The following is an 18454-nucleotide window of genomic DNA, read 5'->3' on the forward strand; positions in this document are numbered from 1 at the left end:
ACACAACTGTTACATCCACATCATGCTTGGTCAGCAGTTTCAGGTCTGGGCTTAGTCAGCAGCCTGTAGCCCTGACGTTTTTTAGTGCAGCCAGATGTGAATATGTTTACAGAAAAAACAGGTGTTATACTGGATCATTTAGTAATTTGTTCTGTAATGTAATTCAACAGTCAGATTTCTGTTTTGTGAAGTAGTTAATTGTCAGGACGTGTAATTTTGTTAGAAAGTTTCTTTAGCACAAAAATGATTTCAAAAAATATTCAGTTTTTTTGTCACTGAGGCTGTGCAATGGCATATTAATGATTTGGTAATGTGAAGATTAATTTTTGTCTTGTGTGGGTGAACACATGTAGATATCTTATATGAACAGTGCTTTACATTTATTTAAAAATTGTATCTTTAATTTTATAGGGTGCCTTATATTGTCTTCTTGGAAATCACAGTGGAGTATGTTTGGCAAATCTTCATGATTGGGACTGCATTGCACAGACGTGGCCAGCAATCGTTTCTTCTGGGCTTAGCCAAGCAATGTCCTTGGAAAAGCCATCCATAGTCAGACTTTTTGATGACCTAGCAGAAAAAATCCACAGGCAGTATGAAACAATCGGATTGGATTTTGCAGTAAGTGACAGATTGCTTGGAGTTAATGGCTTGGATTCTCAGTGCATCTGATGACACAAAAGTTTGAGACTCATTCACATGATCTAAACTAGCATTCTGATGTTGATTCTGTTCTGATTTCTGTTACAGAGGAATGTAGACCTGTGTCTTTTAAATTGAAGCATTATTACTGGAAAGTGTAACTTTTTGTTAAGCTTCCTTATGAAAAGGAAGTTGAAGTAGTTTTCCAGTGTTAATTAGTGTGCTTCTTGCTGATCAGATATAAATATATGTACTGGTAAAACAAAGTAGTCAAATTAGCCTTATCAGTATGTGTAGCTATGGCCATACTGTACAGATTTGCAGAATTCCCTTTTTCCTAATCAATAAATGGCATGATTTATTTTTAACAATGAGTGATAATTAATAAAAGTCTTTAATATTTTAATATATTAATTTATAAAAATAGTTTCTAAAGCGTGTCTTTAATTTTAAAATAAAATATGTACTTGCAAGAAAAAATTCTGCTGTGTGAACAGTTATCTTCACTACTTCAAGGACTCATCTATGCAGACAGGAAATGATATATTCTTCCTATGATTCTCAAGCCTCCATATTTCAAAGCAGAAACAAAGACAAAAATTTTGCAATTGCTCCTCAGATTGAAATCTGTGCATTTTTCTATCAATAGGTTCCAGAAAAATGTATTGAGATAGCTGTTATGCTGCAGAGATCAGGACATCCCAGTTTAGATTTCACACCACTTCGTTCAGAAGAAATACAGTTAGGGATTCAGAGGCAGAAAGAAAAGAATGCTGAGGCTCTGCGGTAAGTTAAACCTCCCTCATCACTGGTTTGTACTGTTTAGTACTAACTGTACATCAGTAATCCAAAATTGCTGGACTCATCTCAAATAGACAAATAGGGTGAGTCCAAGAATTGTTATGATGAGTCTTTTCTCTTGGAGTGGCAGCCTCTCTCCTCTACACTTGGATTCCTTCCTCCTCTTTTTCCCTGTCCTGCCAATTGGTGCTGTGTTTGCTGCGTTGTGTTCACTCACCTTTTGGTGAGGGACTTTTAATCTACTTTTGTGTAATTCTTTTAACAGCATCTGGTTGATGATTGGTTTTTTGTTCCTTTTTTTTTCTTCTGATGTGCCTAGGAACTACGAAAATTTGGTCAACATGCTGTTGGACTGTGTGGAACAAAGAAATCTGTAAGTCTCCCTTCATGTGTATGAATTGTTTTATTTCTTTATGGTGGATTGGAGTTGAATGTAAGAATAAATATCAATTCCATCAAAAGGTGCAGTTAAAATGACCAGAATTGGGTAATTCTTTTTGCCCTTCAGGTAGTTGTCCAAAAGCAGTTTGTCAGTAGAAATCTTGCATAAAGTTGGTTGTGGCTAGCTTGGAAGGTTGTTGGTTGTTTATTTGGTTTTGTTGTTGTTGTTTTGTAAAAGTACATGCAAGAACTGGGAGGCCTTTTTGAATTTATGTGTGGGTTCTGTTTGTCCACACTGAAACATAACAGACTGTATAGGGGAATGTTGCATTACTGTCTCCCAGGTAAATGAATTTATTCTCTTTGAGATTTAGACTTATTAATATAAGTTACATCCTGGAGTTCAGCTTTGTCATTGATTAAGATATATATTTTTGTTGCTGTTTATTGTTGTGGGAAAGAAATGTTTGCATAATACTGATGTCCAAATAGATTTTAATTGGTGGCATCATATTAAAAAATAAAAATCTTTAAAAGAATGACCTTTTGGGTCAGTATTCTACATTAGTGGTGCCATTTTAATCCTGGCATTTCAACTGGGTGTAATTTTAGTTGCACTTGTTCCCAGAGCTGTTGAAGATTTTCCTAGCTGTCAGTGGAGCTCACTGACTATAGCAGTGACATATATTCAGACTGATGTTAAGTCATGTTCTATATGTACATAACCTGTGTGATCATTTCTGTGCAAGAGCAGTGCATGCAAAACTCTGCTACGTACTGTCTGCTTTGATTTTTCAGTCCCTGGAAGTTTGAGCACATCAGTATTGGCTTTCTGTCCCTGCTCCTGAGGGATGATAGGATACTGCCTGTCCGTGCCATAAGATTTTTTGTGCAGTGTCTCAACCATGATGCAATTGTAGTTCGTAAGGTAAGACCAACATAACTACCTCTTTGTTTTGCAGCCCAATGGGTTTTAGCACAGATGTTTGCTGTTCTGCTGTGATGCAGTACAAAAACTGGGGTGTGCACCCCTACCCACCTTCCACACATTTATGTATTTAAAAGCTTCTAATCCAAGAGTCTCACAGAATCACAGAATTGCCAGGGTTGGAAGGGACCTCAAGGATCATGAATCTCCAACCCCCCTGCCACATGCAGGGCCACCACCATTCCACCTAATGCTAGACCAGACTGCCCAGGGCCCCATCCAATCTGGCTTTGAACACCTCCAGGGACGGGGCATCCACAACCTCCCTGGGCAGCCTGTTCCAGCACCTCACCACTCTCTCCGTAAAGAATTTCCCCCTGACATCCAACCTATATCTCCCTTCCCTCAGCTTAAAACCATTTCCCCTTGTCCTGCTGTCACTCACCCTTTCAAAGAGTTGATTCCCCTCCTGTTTGTAGGCTCCCTTTATGTACTGAAAGGCTGCAATGAGGTCACCCCGCAGCCTTCTTTTCTCCAGGCTGAACAAGCCCAGCTCCCTCAGCCTGTCCTCATAGGGGAGGTGCTCCAGTCCCCTGATCATCTTCGTGGCCCTCCTCTGGACCCTCTCCAACAGCTCCCTGTCTTTCTTGTACTGGGGGCTCCAGACCTGGACGCAGTATTCCAGATGGGGCCTCACAAGAGCAGAGTAGAGGGGAACAATCACCTCTCTGTCCCTGCTGGCCACCCCTCTTCTGATGGAGCCCAGGATCCCATTTGCCTTCCGAGTCTCGGTGATGCTAGAGCTACACTAAATGATGGGAAGTCTGTAAACTGTGAAAACATGAAATGTGCTCATTTGTATTTATTTAGTTCAGGATCCTTTTATGTATGTGGGGTTTTTTTTGCATCTGTAGCTTATTATTTGAAACAGTTTCATCTGTTCTGTGCTTGCACCTTGCATTCTGCTTGTCTCCTTGGTGAGACTTGAAGGTAATGGCCACCTCCTTGTGGAATGGGAAGATGTTGGTGCTCTACAAATGCCACACTTGATTCCTGTCTGCTGAATGACTAGAACTGCAACCACTAGTGTGGTGAAGTTAGCTGCAGTGTTTGTTGGCTTTTTAGGGCAGAGAAGCTGGCTTAAACTATGTCTGATGAGATGGTGAAACAGCCTTCTGGTGGTAAATGTATGAAATGGATGCGGTCATGCCTGCTTCTGTCTTCTAGGTGGCCATCTCAGCTGTGGCTGGTGTTCTTAAGCAGCTCAAGAGAACACATAAGAAAGTGCCCATATGCCCATATGAAATAAGTAAGTTTTATTTAAAATAAAAAATGAGATTTAAATAGAAAAATCTAAAGAACCTGTTTAAATTCAACATGGAATCTCAAGCTTTTCATTTCACTCTGGTTAATGTCCCATTCAAACAAAATAGGTGATGCTAAACAGTAAATTTTTTGTCTTTTTTAGAAGCATTATGTATGTATTATTATGTATTAATATACTTTATGTGTTGTAAATATTATGTGTATCATTGTGTACTCGTATATATTAAACTATTCACTTACTTCTAGTGAGTTAAAACTTCAGAGATATGGTTCTGGTCATTCTCCTTTCAGAAAGCCTTGTACTTTGTGAGAATGACTTGTATACCTTCTTTGTCTCAGCATTTCAAATGGCATGCTTATTTAAATTCATAAAGGAATTTCTACTATTTCTATTGATGCTGCTTTTAATCTCACAGAGCAAATCTTGGGTACAGATTTGATGGGGAAAAACTCTGACCTTAAATTAAATAAATTGCAATGTTTACTGGAACTGTTGGTGAACAATTTTGATACAACCTAAATTACTCTTGAACTAGGTGGAACCCCTAAGCCTTCTAGTATTCAGGCTGGTGACAGACTGGATAACCAGTGGCTGCACTATGACAGTCGGAGCTTACCAAAGACTAAGGAGGCATGGGAGTCGTGCTGTTTTGTGGAGAAGACACACTGGGGGTATTACACGTGGCCTCAGTGAGTACTGTTAACCAGATGCATTAACTCTGATTATGAAATTCAGCAGGAAAAAACAGAGAATTTAAGTAATGTATATTAGATTTTTTTTTTTGATTGAACAAAAGTAACAACAAATTATTTATCCTTTACTTAGTTTTTCTTTTTGCTACCTTTGTGTTTTTTCAGTTCCTACTTGGTGTTCTTAGGTTTTGTGGGTGCTATAAGTGCTTACTATTTATTACTATTTAACTTCTTCCATCAAAATTATACGCTGGTTTAAAAGTAAAAATGGATATTTGAAAATAACATGATTTCTAAACATGTGTAGCAGTCTATCACTAATAGTTCTGGATTGCTTGCTATGTAGCAATACCATTGTCATTATAGGCTTAATTTTTCCTGTAAATTTTCTTGCAAGTTTTGCTTTCTTGAAGTCAATAAATCCTATTTTTAATATAGCGGACACAGAATGGTGATAACTTTTATTTAGAAACATTACCTTTTTTTTTTTTTTTTAATGTCCAGGACAATGACAGTTTATGCTCCAGTTGAGCAACAACCAAAGCTTGGACGAAGAAGAGATGAATTGACGGAGGTAAAGATTTTAGTGAATTTTGTTTGTGTGGATTTTCTTAATATTACTTCTCCTTTTTACTCTTTCTTTCTATCTACTCTTTTTAAATACTGTCCACAGATTTATGTAGTTGTGGAGATGAAATTCTCTGTTTTAGCCTAGGTATTTTATTTGGAAAATGCTTACATAGGATATCTGGAAACACTTGCTTGATTGAAAAGATGGAGATTGAACTCAAATACTGTGTCATGGTTGTAATCGTGTTGTTAACCAGCCATAAGTGATGCTTGTTCTGAAGCCTAGATCCTCAAAAAGCATTTTTAAAAGCATTTTTCTACTTAATTTTCATACCAGCTGTGTTAGCATATAAGAAATTACTTTATATACATTGCATTCTCTCTATCAGTGATCGTAGCGTAACTGTTAATGAGAATGTCATTGTTAACTTTCAAATCTTTATCAGATTTTGGTACAAGGTAATTAATGACAGTGGGAATTACTTCTTTGTAGGGGTTGTGCAAGTGAGAGGAAAGATGATCTGAAGTCATTAATAGGATTAAAAATTAGGTGGCACCAAAAACATTACAAATGATATTCTCTTTAAAACTAAAGAGAGAAATGGATAATCCAGGCATGTTTTCTGCCAGAAGTAGAAATAGCTCTTGAAAAGATTGTGGTATCACTGTGGTGATGAAACACTGCAAAGCTAATCCTCTTTTTCTTCTTTTTCAGGCAGAACAAATTATATATGATCATTTTTCTGATCCCAAGTTTGTTGAGCAGTTAATAAAATTTCTGTCTTTAGAAGACAGAAAAGGAAAAGACAAATTTAATCCTCGCAGATTTTGCCTCTTCAAGGTAAATGGAGTTCCATAACTAAATTGAATTCCTTTTTGCAGATAATTATCCCAGTCTGAAAAAGTCACACACATCTTGTGTCTTACTGTTGGGAAATATATATGTTGCTGTGCTTAATTCCATTAACCCTTTCTTTTGAACTACGTGTGGAAATAGTAATTTGGAAGTCTGTAGGATGCAATATGTAATTATATTATAAAAGCATTGTAATTTCACTTTCTGCATATTCAAATCTGAAGTTCTTTATTGTCATATGTTGTTACAAAGACAATAGTTTAGACTGATAATGAGTGAAAGCACTTTCACATTGTCTTTTACAGGGCCTTTTTAGAAACTTTGATGATGCCTTTTTGCCAGTTCTGCAGCCCCATTTGGAACGCCTTGTGTCAGACTCCCATGAAAGCACCCAGAGATGTGTTGCTGAAATTATAGCTGGCTTGATAAGAGGTTCTAAACACTGGACGTTTGAGAAGGTGCTGTAGTAGTATTTTTTGAGTGGCTCTTGACAGTTAAGGGATAAGCTTGAATTATTAAATGCATTCGACCTATGAAATTTGAGGGCTGTTGATATGTCATTGAAGTCCAAGAAAGGGCTGGAAGAAGCTGCTTGTAATGGTCCATTGCATTCCTAGCTTGGTTGGGAGTCTATATAATGGTAGGTGATAACAAAATGCTACAATGTAAAACAAAAAAGTTAGCTTTTAAAGTCTTAGCAAAGCTGACATCTTCTGTAATTTTTCCAATTGAAATAAGTGCTGCTTATGTTCAACTCAGACCTGTACATTTTTATTTAGCTGGACTTTGATGTCTGGTATTTCTATGCTAAGAAATAATTCTGAGAGAATTAGTGTTTTCATTTGAAAATAAATAACTAAAGTGAGGAGGGAGTGGTTTAGGTGTATAAAACTGCTCTCCTACCAAAATCAAAGTGTGCATAGCCTGATATTTAAATAGTGTGTGCAGTCTGATTGTGTTTAAGTCATTGTGAATAGGGTGCTCACGTAACCTGCAGTATTTCAAAACACTTTGCAAAAAATATATACATTCCTAAAATCTTAGCTCTGATGCTTATTCCCTTTATAAATATTGTAGAATAGCAACTCCTAGAAGTAATCTTTTCCCATGTTTTGAGAAGATGGAAGGAATTGATTTCACACAGCTTAAGCAGCCATTAATTAGACAAATCTTGTGGTTTGCCTTCTTGCTGAGCAGGTGGAAAAACTTTGGAAGCTTCTCTGTCCATTGCTTCGAACAGCTTTATCCAACATTACAGTGGAAACATACAACGACTGGGGCACGTGCATAGCAACCTCATGTGTAAGTAGTCCATCTTTAGTTTTGTAAAGTTACATCAGGATGATCAGATTTCACAGATATGCAAATAAGAGTTTCATAATAGTGGTGCATGGATATATTTTATCAGCTACAACTAAGAGCTGTAAATATAATATGAAAGTAACATCCATTGAAAATCTCAGAGCTGCTTAGGTAATTTTCTTCTGCTCATTGCAGTTAGTTAAATGTAACATTTCAGAAAGGAAATAAAGCCTTCATTTTCTACCTCTTCAGAAGAGCTGTATGAGTATAATGGGTGGCGTAGAAGTGTGTTTATCACTGAGCAGTGTTGTTCAAATTACACGTTCTTGCTTCAGAAGTGTGCAGATGTGAAAAATTACTTGCCAGTTATCTTCTAACAAAGTAGCATTTCTGTGCACTGTGGTGGGCTAAGGACTGTCTGAGGAGGAGAGTGAATGGTAGGTCACAAATATCAGAAACTCTGAAATCACTCAGCAAAGTTCAGCATCGCTTGTCACCCAAAATGCTGACAGTTAATTAGTAAAATTCCTGTGTCAAATGTGATTATTCATGTATGTAGAAAAAAACAACTAACGTTTCTTCTGTTCTACGTTACTTGGTTTACCAAGCAGTTAAAAACTTATTTTTGTGTGTAGTTTCACTGTACTTTCTTCATATTGGATTTTGTGGTGGAAAAACTATTTAACCTTGCACTTTCTTAAAAAATAAGTCCAAGCTGTGCAAATAAAATTTTTGTCAAAACTTAACTTGTTTATGCAGTATTTACATAAAAACCCCTAATGGTGCTTTGTATTTCTGATACCTGCTTATTTTCAGGAGAGCAGAGATCCTAGGAAACTGCACTGGTTATTTGAATTGCTGCTGGAATCTCCATTGAGCGGTGAAGGAGGATCATTTGTCGATGCATGGTAAAATTAATTGTAACTGTTTGTGGCTGAATAAAGGCAATAAAAGCATGGATGAAATACACTGAGACTATATTGTGGCAGCTGGCTTGCAGAAGCAAAACTGTTCCTTCTTGGTTAGGTTTCCCAACACAATGGCAGTTTATTCATCAAGTTTCATGCCCTTAAATCTAGTTAATAGAATGTGAAGTTTTGGAACTGCATAACAGCAGTGCTGTTCTTCCATTCTGTGATGTTAACCCATCTGTGCACACAACCCACACAAAGACACTTCTGTGCTTTCAACACTGAAAACAAGAGTTTGGGGTGGCTAGAGAAGGGAGAAACGGTTTGGTATGACTGTAAATGTCTTGTTCTGATTTCTAGCCGACTTTATGTGCTACAAGGTGGCCTTGCACAGCAGGAATGGAGAGTACCAGAGCTGCTGCACAGACTGTTAAAGTACTTGGAACCTAAACTCACCCAGGTTTACAAAAACGTCCGAGAGAGAATAGGAAGGTCAGTGTTCTCTCCTGCAGTTCAATTTATTTTTTTCTTTTCATAATATTTTGATAATAGAGCATCTTAATAGCTACACTGAAGTGGTGACTGCTATCTTTGTGTACGTGAATTCTGCTGGATCAAAATTATGTTATTGTTGACAAACTTGCTTCAGAAACTTAAGATGAATTCTCCATTTTTACTTCACGTATATGGCCTGTTATTTTTATGTATGAGATTTCTAAAGCTCCTAGGAACAAGTTAACTTTGCCCAAGTGCTAGTAAGACATAATTATACAGGGAGTTCTTTAAAGAGTGTATTAGTGGTTTAAGAACTAGCAGATCTGTTTAGGGGAAGGAAGAGTTCAGTGACTGTTTAGCCTTGCTTGTTTCAATTATCTGCAAAGAGGGTATTTGGAGAACATTTGTTTTTAAACAGGATGGGAGGAAATGTGCTTTTGATGTTCAGTACTTATTAGTTTAGCAAATGTATAAAAGATCACTTCTAGCTACATTCTTTTAACCACAGTCATGCTAACTGTATGTTGTTTCTTTGCCTTTCTTAGTGTTTTGACCTACATATTCATGATAGATGTTTCCTTGCCAAATACTGCTGCAACTAAGTCTCCTCGTGTCCATGAATTTACTACTCGAATACTTGAAAATCTTAAACCCCTCATGGAAGCAGATGAAGAGATTCAGAATCACGTTATGGAGGAGAATGGCATTGGAGAGCAAGATGAGAGAACTCAGGGCATTAAACTCTTGAAAACGAGTGAGTTACTTAATGAGGCTAACAAATGGACGTATATTAGGACACGATGATTGAGGATTGCAGGTCATACAGCTGCAGTACAGAATTTCAGTTCACAGATCTGTACTGTAACAAGGCGGTAACTGTTTCAGGTCTGAAGTTTAAAAGTCAACTTTAGAGGGTCAAACCTAATTGCTAGCACAGATTCAGTGTAATATACAACAATCTCCTGTGCTACTCTAGCAAAGAACTTGGTGTATCATTTCTTGTCAGATTATTATTGTTATTTACCTTGTTCAGTGATGATTTCTCTTTTTAAAAACAGTTCTGAAGTGGCTGATGGCAAGTGCAGGACGGTCCTTCTCTACAGCTGTCACAGAGCAACTCCAGCTTTTACCCTTATTTTTCAAGGTATCTGCTTTAATTGCTGCTGTATATTAGTCATGTTTGATGGAAAAAGTGATGCTAAATGTAAACCAAAGTTATAAGGGCATCTTATTTAAGAAGAAAACCAATGATGGCTTCAGAAAACATGCATACTGATGAGACCCAAATGTTTTCTTATGCTAATGTACACTTACAGTTGGTAAATCTAGTTTACTAAGTGGCTTTCTCAAAAAAGTCAAAAAAAATGACTTAAAGATGAATGTTCCCTATTTTTATTACTTGCAGGTGAAAAAGTGTGTTAAATTCATGAATGAGTGCATGTTATTTCCATCCTAACCTTTATCTCTTAAGTTTCTTCTTTTGTTTCACGATTGAACAGATCTTTCTAGGTGGTAGCACTTCTAATCCTTGTATTATTTAATAAAGTTGTGTAATTTAATGCCACATCTATGAAATAATGCATATTTGCATGCTCAAAAGCATGTTTTGCTTTAAATAAGCATCAGCCAATTATCCAGCAGTGATATAAATTACCACAAAAAGAGGCTTATTTATGCAAAGAATGAACTTGAAATAACAATAAAGCTTTCAATTCTTGACCTACATCTAAAATAATACATAAATTGGATTTCACACCAAATTGCTGTGGGGAACTAAAGCCTTAAAAAACACCCACTTAATCATCAAGAACTTCAGACAGTTCAGATCAGTAATATGTGGTGCAATAGAAATGCTTAACTCTACCAGGTGCCCTTTTTCTGAGATGAACAAAGATGTCAGTTTTACTTCCAAGAGATTATTGTTTGAGAATATAGATCAGATTTTTTCCTAGTTTACTGTTCTGAGATTAAACTTTTTTTTACTTTTTTTTCAGCATTTTGCTGTTAGCAGTGCTTAATTACCAATGTAAGTTCTTCCCTCCCTCCCCTTTGATCTTGTTCTACAGATTGCACCAGTGGAAAATGACAATAGCTATGATGAACTCAAAAGAGATGCAAAGATGTGTTTATCATTAATGTCTCAGGGTTTGCTGTATCCTCAGCAAGTGCCTTTGGTACTTCAGGTGCTAAAACAAGTAAGTCTGATCAAAACAACTCAAAGCTTCATGTTAATTTGATGCATTTCGTGGTGGCTTTTTTGTTGTTTTGTTTGTTTATTATTATAAATTGTTATTTAAACAATTGTATGATTTGGAAATTAAGCATGAAAAAAGATTATCTGGAAAAGAATAGTTACTTATTTGCTTTCCCCAGATGGTTTTTAGTATTTTTAGCTTTTCATATGTTATTTACTTTTCTTCATATTCTTGTTTTGTAATATTACTTATTTTTCCTTGTAGACAGCAAGAAGCAATTCTTGGCATGCTAGGTATACCATATTAACCTACCTCCAGACGATGGTGTTCTACAATCTCTTCATCTTTCTCAACAATGAAGAAGCAGTCAATGACATTAGATGGCTGGTTATAAATCTCCTGGAAGATGAGCAACTTGAAGTAAGTCACATCTCTGCTCAGCTGTTTAGCTTCACGTGACTGGTTTCTTCAGTTGTTCATAAAACTTGACCAAGTTTTAACTACCAGTGTAAGTTAGTACAGAAGATATTTCTAGCATAGCATTCTTTCTGTTGTGAAAATATATACAGCTTTATAGAATTTGTTGTACTCTGTTTTTCTTTAATCTTCTGTCAGAAGAACAGCTGTTTAGAATGATTAAAATTTCAGTTGTTCATACTTTTTAAAAGGAATTGAATATCACTTTCAGTTTTGAGTACAGCTGAAACAGTGGTACTCTCATCCTCTATAAATACTAGCATGGGTGTTGGTAGGAACTTAATTTTCAACAAGGTGAAATACCTTTCTGTTTGAAAATTCTATAAAACCACTATTTATTACTCTGTAGATCTGTTTCCCATTTAATTGTATTAGCTAATTAATGACAAACATTCATTTTACATCCCACTGACTAAATAATTACTTCTTTGCTTGCAATTAGTGGATTTTCCATAGTTTTGGAAAAGTTGCATGTGTAACAAAGCAATCTAACACGTGCTGTTACTGATCTTATATTATTCAAAAAGGTAATCGTTTGCAACCTTACATAGAATCATAGAATCATACTTGTCACTCCTAGGAGTTTTTTCTTAGTTTCTTGAGCTAGTCATACTTCATTGTATACAGACAGGAGGAGATAACATCCACAGTCTTGGCTTTGGTACGTGTGTACTATTGAAGGTCCTGGAGTGTTCCAGTACAGCATGCTCTGTGAGAAGTGCTATCAGGATTGGAAGATAAAAGATAAAAATGGGGAGTGGGAGGGAAAGGCAGCCTTGGTGTGACTCATCATCTTGTTTGCCAGACTTCCAAAAGCTGGAGAGGAATCACGGAAATATTTTATTCTGTACAAGAAATGCACAGAAGTGAAGGCTTGCATTAAGTGAAATTAGTTTAAGAATGTTTAGTTGTGTTCAAGCGCACTGAAGAGCCGTTATTGTTAGCCTTCCATCTGTTCAACTTGCCCTGCAGCATCATTTTCACTGTCATTTTGTTTTGTATGCATTGTTAGAAAGCATCAGGGAAATCCGTCTTTGGATTGCTTGGGTGCTTTCTTCTTTCTACAAGAGAAAAGTGAAGTATGATACCCTTCTGCCCAAACAGAACTTCAGTTCGTCCTGAAGTTACATGAAAAGCAGCAGTTACACCTGAGATGTGAAGCTTTCTTTTGTGAACAGGGAATTGGAAATAATTTGAAATATATGAATGAATACTTATGGCTGAAAATGTTTGACATAAAAAGAACAACACTTAGATTATTCACTCAATCATGTCAATATTAATCTTGAGATCATCTCTCATGTCTTTCATGTCACTATTTGTTCTACTGAAAGCAAAGCCTGGAAATCCTAGCCAAGTTGTTGCCTGCAAGTCAGAACACTTCATAATCTCATATAATTTTGAAAAATACCTTTTACTCACTTTAATGCACTTTAGCTGTTTTAAATGTACAAAATTATTCCTCTGTGCTAACAGAGGTGCAAATCAAAAGCTTTACCTATGTTCATAACCACTTATAATCACATTGCTATTATGGAAGCTTGGATGTTTCTCTGAAAAAAAGAATCTTGGCAATTATTTTCAAAAATGAACAAGGTGAAGTATTTTGCAAAGTAATTTCTGTGTTTATTGAGAATTCTCTGATGCTGGGTTTTGAACACGAGTATCATTTCAGTAGAACCCCTAGCTTTAGTTGGTGTGGGGTATCTTTACCATGGTTTTTGTCAGTAAAGATGATTGCAAAAGACTTTGGCAAATGGCTGAGACCACATGGGATGTCAAATAGCAGGGTGACTATTTGAATGCAGATTCCATGCATCCAGCTGCAAACATAGGTCTCCTGGATCAAAGGATGCTGTATTGTGGGAAAGCTGTCTTCTTAAAGTGAAAGGGGAATCATGAACCTGGTTGAAGTACAGTGACTGAAAAAAAACAACCCAAATACAAAAAAAAAACCCTGATGTGATCTTCTAGCTGGCCAAGGAGAAAGAATATACACTCCAGAAAAATCATGTCTCTGTGTATAGAAGTATAACCACTGCTAAACATTGTGTCTGATTTTCATATCATCAAAATATAATCATCATATCAGAGCAGGAGGAATGATTTGCAGTTCTATTTACTCAGTCAGAAGTAAAGGAAAAGTGCAAGTGGCTGTATTCAACTTGAGGTTATGTTTCAAGGGATAACCAAGTTTACATGGAAGCATCTTTTCTACAGTTTTGAATTTACTCTAGGAATCTATGTGGTGGATAGGTGTTCAATTTGTTTCTATTTTTATAAGTCAATGTATGGAATACATAGAATACATGCATGGCTTGATAAGCACCTTTCTTATGACACTGCAGTATTACAGTAACTGGAATATTTCCATGTGTGAGTTTTCTTCTGCACGTGCTGCACTTAAGTGTTGCTTGTGCTGTTGAGTGATGTTTGTCTTGTTCCTGTTACCTTTTGTTCTGATGTTATCATGATTTTGTAGATCTTGGTCAGTCAGTTCTGAGCAACTACCAAGAAAATATTCTGCTACTCCTACGTAGCTTTTGCATTCAGTGGACCATCATGCAAGTATGATGGTCTATAAATTATTTGTATGATGTGATGCATGATTAGTTTTTTAGTCTGATTTTTAAAGCTTTGCTTCTAGGTGCTTCTTGCAACAAAGCATTCATTTTATTTAGATTATTAGTTTAGAAATGAAAATGGTTCTAATACAGCCAATAATGGTGTAAATGAATGCAGCTCACTTGGGAGCTTGCTCACTTTACAGCCAAGCTTCTGCCTATTTTGGGTCTTGCATTAGCACTTCATGTTTCATTTAATAGCCTAGTTCTTAAGAGACTCACAAATTGCTGTTAAACAATACTGGCAGACTTTCTGTTCATATTTCTGTATGCTGCTAACAAAGGAAATCATGGTTGGATAATATGTCATAGAAATTTAAATGGCATGAAGTCTCAAGAGCTTATTGTTAACTTACTGTGTTTAATTATTGTAGCACTTGCAGCTATACTTACTGCTTTGTGGAGGTTCAGAACATTGTGTTCAAGGATGTAATTTATTATAATCTGCTGTACTGGATTCAGAGCATTGGTAGATGTTTGTACTTCAGATAGACAAATGTTCTGTTTACAGTTATTTGTAACAGTATGTACTTAGCAGGAAATCAGGCAACAGCTATCAGTGTTTCAGCAAGTCGACTGAGTTTTCAATGTTTGCTAAATGTTACAAGGATTTTGTCAGCCTGCAGTCATTTAAAGTGGAAGTGAGTTTGAAGGAATCCAATGGTCTTCTAGTTGAAGTATGTTACGCTTTGGTCAGATTTGAGTAAATGAGGTGAATTGGTAGTTACTGATAGCTTGAAAGCAGGTGATTGAGTTGTCTGTGCTTGTAATACAATAGCAGAGTAGAGGGAGCTAAAAAGCAGATCTGTATTTTAAATTGATTGGCCAGCAGGTTAAAATTACATTAGGTTTTGTTCCTTTGGGCTTCAGTGTTAGAGGAATATTTGTCCAAGCAGTGATTCCATTTTTATTCCAGTAATAAAACAAAAAACAAAAGAACTGGTACCCAGTAAGCAATGCTGGAGCATTAAAGAACTGTCAGCTGTGAACCACTGAAGTTTAGTTGTTGTTGGTTATTAACCTAGAGCCTGTAAATTCTCAAAGAATTCTTATGTTACTCAAGCTGATTCTGTTCCACCTGTGACATTCTGTAAATATACTTTGTGCCTTCTGTTGAAAAAATTCTTTTGCTTTTGTCAATTCTGATGTCTTCACATTTGAGGGGTGGGAGGAAGAATGCTTTTGAATTAAATATACCTTTTTGGTTTTTTTTTCCACTTGGTAAAACTAACATTGATGCAAAGACCATTAAAAAAAAAATTGTATAGCATGTTCTTTGGAATGGCTCATCTTGGTTTCATTCAAAGTATTTTCAGACTACCTAAGGTTAACCTAGTCTGAGATAACTTCATTGTCAAGAAATAGCTAAATTACATTATTTGCTCTGAGAGATGTAGAGGTAGTTCTGTATTGCAATAGAGTTATGTTCATTAATTTTCTAAAGAGCTTTGTAGCTAAATAGTAATATACGATCTATGAGACAACAGGATAAAAATGTTAAGACTTTCCCTGGTCAAAGACTGGTAACCTGGCCTACCTGGATGTGCTTGAAAGTGTGGTAGTAATAGATACTTGTTTCTTGCTGTGCATGTTTGCTTAGTAATTGTAGTATGTACTGTCTCTGTTGTAGGTGAGAGAAATGGCTGCTACCACACTAAGTGGTCTTCTTCAGTGCAATTTTCTCACTATGGATGGTCCCATGCAGACCCACTTTGAACAGCTGTGCAAGATGAGGTTACCAAAAAAGCGGAAGCGAGACCTGGGTTCAGTTGTGGATACAATTCCTTCTGGTGGTAAGAAAATGGCTTCAGAGACTAAAACCATGCATTTTGGGAGCAGGTTAAGAATAAATAAGTAACTCTTGCTACCTTTAAGTGTTTATTCTGCAAGCACTCCAGATGGAATTGGATTTATCCTATGGTTAAGTATTTAGAAATTAAACATAGGCCTAGAGAAACATAAGGTGGTTGTCCATGCAAATATTTCTCATTTCTAAGTGTCTGTAATCCATAATAAGCAATTGTTCCTTCTATACCTGGTTCTACCATTTCTGTGGGTAGTATGGTGCAGTCCTAATCCTTCTGAGGTGCTTTGGGAGTCTGATTTACATTATAAGTAAGAATACTACTGTTATTAAAAAAAACCCAAAACACTGTGTATTCCTAGGTTAAATTAACTTACTACTTCTCCCAGAATTGAGACTTGAGATGGCTCCATTGCCCATGTAAGCACTTCATGTAGTTAAGATGATGAGGGGTAGCTGTTTCCTTAGTAAAGAAAATTCCGTAGCTGCTACAACGTAATTTCATACCTCACCCAACTTAGGTTCCCTTTCTTATTGTGTCCTTTATTAGGGACTTTGCTTTCTGGCCAACTGTTTAATGTCTCTGGTCACATTCTGTTAACTCAGGAGGACTGGATTTCCAGCCCGTCAAGTAGTTCTGTTGCTGGAGAGAACATTCTTTTAACACGGGAATAGGGAACAGTGGAGATGCACTATATATTACTCGTGAGCTCTATAGATACTTACATTCTTTATGCAAATAACCTGAAATAGCTTAGATGCTTGAGCAATGCCTCGGATAATAGAAATGTAAATAAATGAGCGTTGTGTGATTGCAGACTTGGTGAAACGCCATGCTGGTGTGCTGGGACTGAGCGCCTGTATTTTGTCAAGTCCCTATGATGTACCCACCTGGATGCCACAGCTCTTAATGGACCTCAGTGCCCATCTCAACGATCCTCAGCCTATTGAGGTAAAAATCCCAAGTAATATAGCACATCTGAAATATGTTCAACTCATTTTTAGTTCTCTTTTCCTTTAAAAAGAAAGAAAAAAAAAAAGCTATTAGAAACTTTCTGCTGCTTGCTTTCTTATTCATTATTAAATTAAATTGGCTATATGTAGTAAATAATGGGGTGGACAGTGATAGGACAAGGGGGAATGGTCTTAAACTGAGACAGGGGAGGTTTAGGTTAGATATCAGGAGGATTTTTGTCACACACACAGGGTGGTGATGCACTGGAACAGGTTGCCCAAGGAGGCTGTGGATGCCCCATCCCTGCAGGCATTCAAGGCCAGGCTGGATGTGGCTCTGGGCAGCCTGGGCTGCTGGTTGGCGACCCTGCACATAGCAGGGGTTGGAACTGGATGAGCATTGTGGGCCTTTTCAACCCAGGCCATTATTTTACTCTGCATGTTTTGGACAGTGCTCCCATGGTTTGATTTTTTTGAGTAGTCCTATAAGAAAAGAGGAGTTGGACTTTGTTGATCCTTGTGGGTTCATTTTCATCTTGAGCAGTTCTATGCTTTCAGTTCTTGCTTTCAAACAAAGTATGAACAGCTGCAATTGCTATATCTGTGAGGAAATTCTTTCTAATGTAAAAAGTCACTTTTGTGTATACGTACAAAGATTTGATATTTCCTAGATTCTCCTCCAAATCTATTCCAACCAGAACAGCAACAATAAAACTTTGTTATAACAACACTTAGCAGCTCTAGAAATGAAATTTTTAATGAAATAGTTACTAATTTTTCCCTGTGTATTTGATTTTTTTTTTTTTTTTTTTTTTACTTTTTCTATGTTAACCATGAGCTTACTGCTGAAGAATTCCTTAACTTTAACCAGTTGAGTATGATGTGTTTTCCTGAATCAGGAAACTGAATTAATTGGACTTAATTTTTTAAAAGAAAGTTCTTTTTTCTATGCACCCCATGTGTTAGGCTCATCTGCTCTTTCTTGTGTTTTGAAATGAGCATTGCTTTAAAAAACTCGAGCAAAAAGGGGGAAAAAAAGAACATTTCACTTCAAATCTTTTTTTTTTTCAAATTCAAAACTGAATGTCAAAGAATCCATTCTATAAGAGTGTTAGAGTTGACCAGTGATGCTGGTCAAAAGACTATAACTAGACCTGGGAAAATACTGAGTTCTTGAGAGCCATTCTTGTTTTTGTGGCTGCTCGGACGCTTCTCTATTCAGCAGTTAATTTTTGCTATTTTTAAAACTAGTTTTGCCACAGAGCTTAAATCTATAACTGGTACAAATGACTACTGATTGACTGTTATGCAGATGACTGTGAAAAAAACACTCTCAAATTTCCGGAGGACCCATCACGACAACTGGCAGGAGCATAAACAGCAGTTCACAGATGACCAGCTACTCGTGCTTACTGACCTCTTGGTTTCACCGTGCTATTATGCATAGGTAGGTAAGATTGTTTCTGTCAACCTATGTCAAAAAACATCAGCCTTA

The 18454-nt window shown here is 36.6% G+C and overlaps 1 protein-coding gene across 2 annotated transcripts in view; it reads left to right on the top strand.

Moving 5' to 3' along the window:
• PSME4 (proteasome activator subunit 4) overlaps positions 1 to 18454 on the top strand; it is a 65363-nt gene that overhangs the window by 44719 nt on the left and 2190 nt on the right. For both annotated transcript variants that reach the window (XM_090134552.1, XM_090134553.1), the window contains 19 exons: positions 412 to 621; positions 1292 to 1428; positions 1763 to 1816; positions 2623 to 2752; positions 3980 to 4061; positions 4615 to 4768; positions 5276 to 5345; positions 6057 to 6182; positions 6503 to 6655; positions 7395 to 7499; positions 8316 to 8407; positions 8771 to 8902; positions 9451 to 9659; positions 9964 to 10049; positions 10972 to 11100; positions 11365 to 11520; positions 15832 to 15994; positions 16824 to 16957; positions 18272 to 18406. In XM_090134552.1, the coding sequence (XP_089990678.1) occupies positions 412 to 621; positions 1292 to 1428; positions 1763 to 1816; positions 2623 to 2752; positions 3980 to 4061; positions 4615 to 4768; positions 5276 to 5345; positions 6057 to 6182; positions 6503 to 6655; positions 7395 to 7499; positions 8316 to 8407; positions 8771 to 8902; positions 9451 to 9659; positions 9964 to 10049; positions 10972 to 11100; positions 11365 to 11520; positions 15832 to 15994; positions 16824 to 16957; positions 18272 to 18406 (2457 nt within the window). The remainder of the gene's footprint in view (positions 1 to 411; positions 622 to 1291; positions 1429 to 1762; positions 1817 to 2622; positions 2753 to 3979; positions 4062 to 4614; positions 4769 to 5275; positions 5346 to 6056; positions 6183 to 6502; positions 6656 to 7394; positions 7500 to 8315; positions 8408 to 8770; positions 8903 to 9450; positions 9660 to 9963; positions 10050 to 10971; positions 11101 to 11364; positions 11521 to 15831; positions 15995 to 16823; positions 16958 to 18271; positions 18407 to 18454) is intronic.

The sequence above is a fragment of the Phasianus colchicus genome, chromosome 2 (genome assembly GCF_987193195.1).
Source record: "Phasianus colchicus chromosome 2, bPhaCol1.hap1.1, whole genome shotgun sequence".
Lineage (NCBI taxonomy): Eukaryota > Metazoa > Chordata > Aves > Galliformes > Phasianidae > Phasianus > Phasianus colchicus.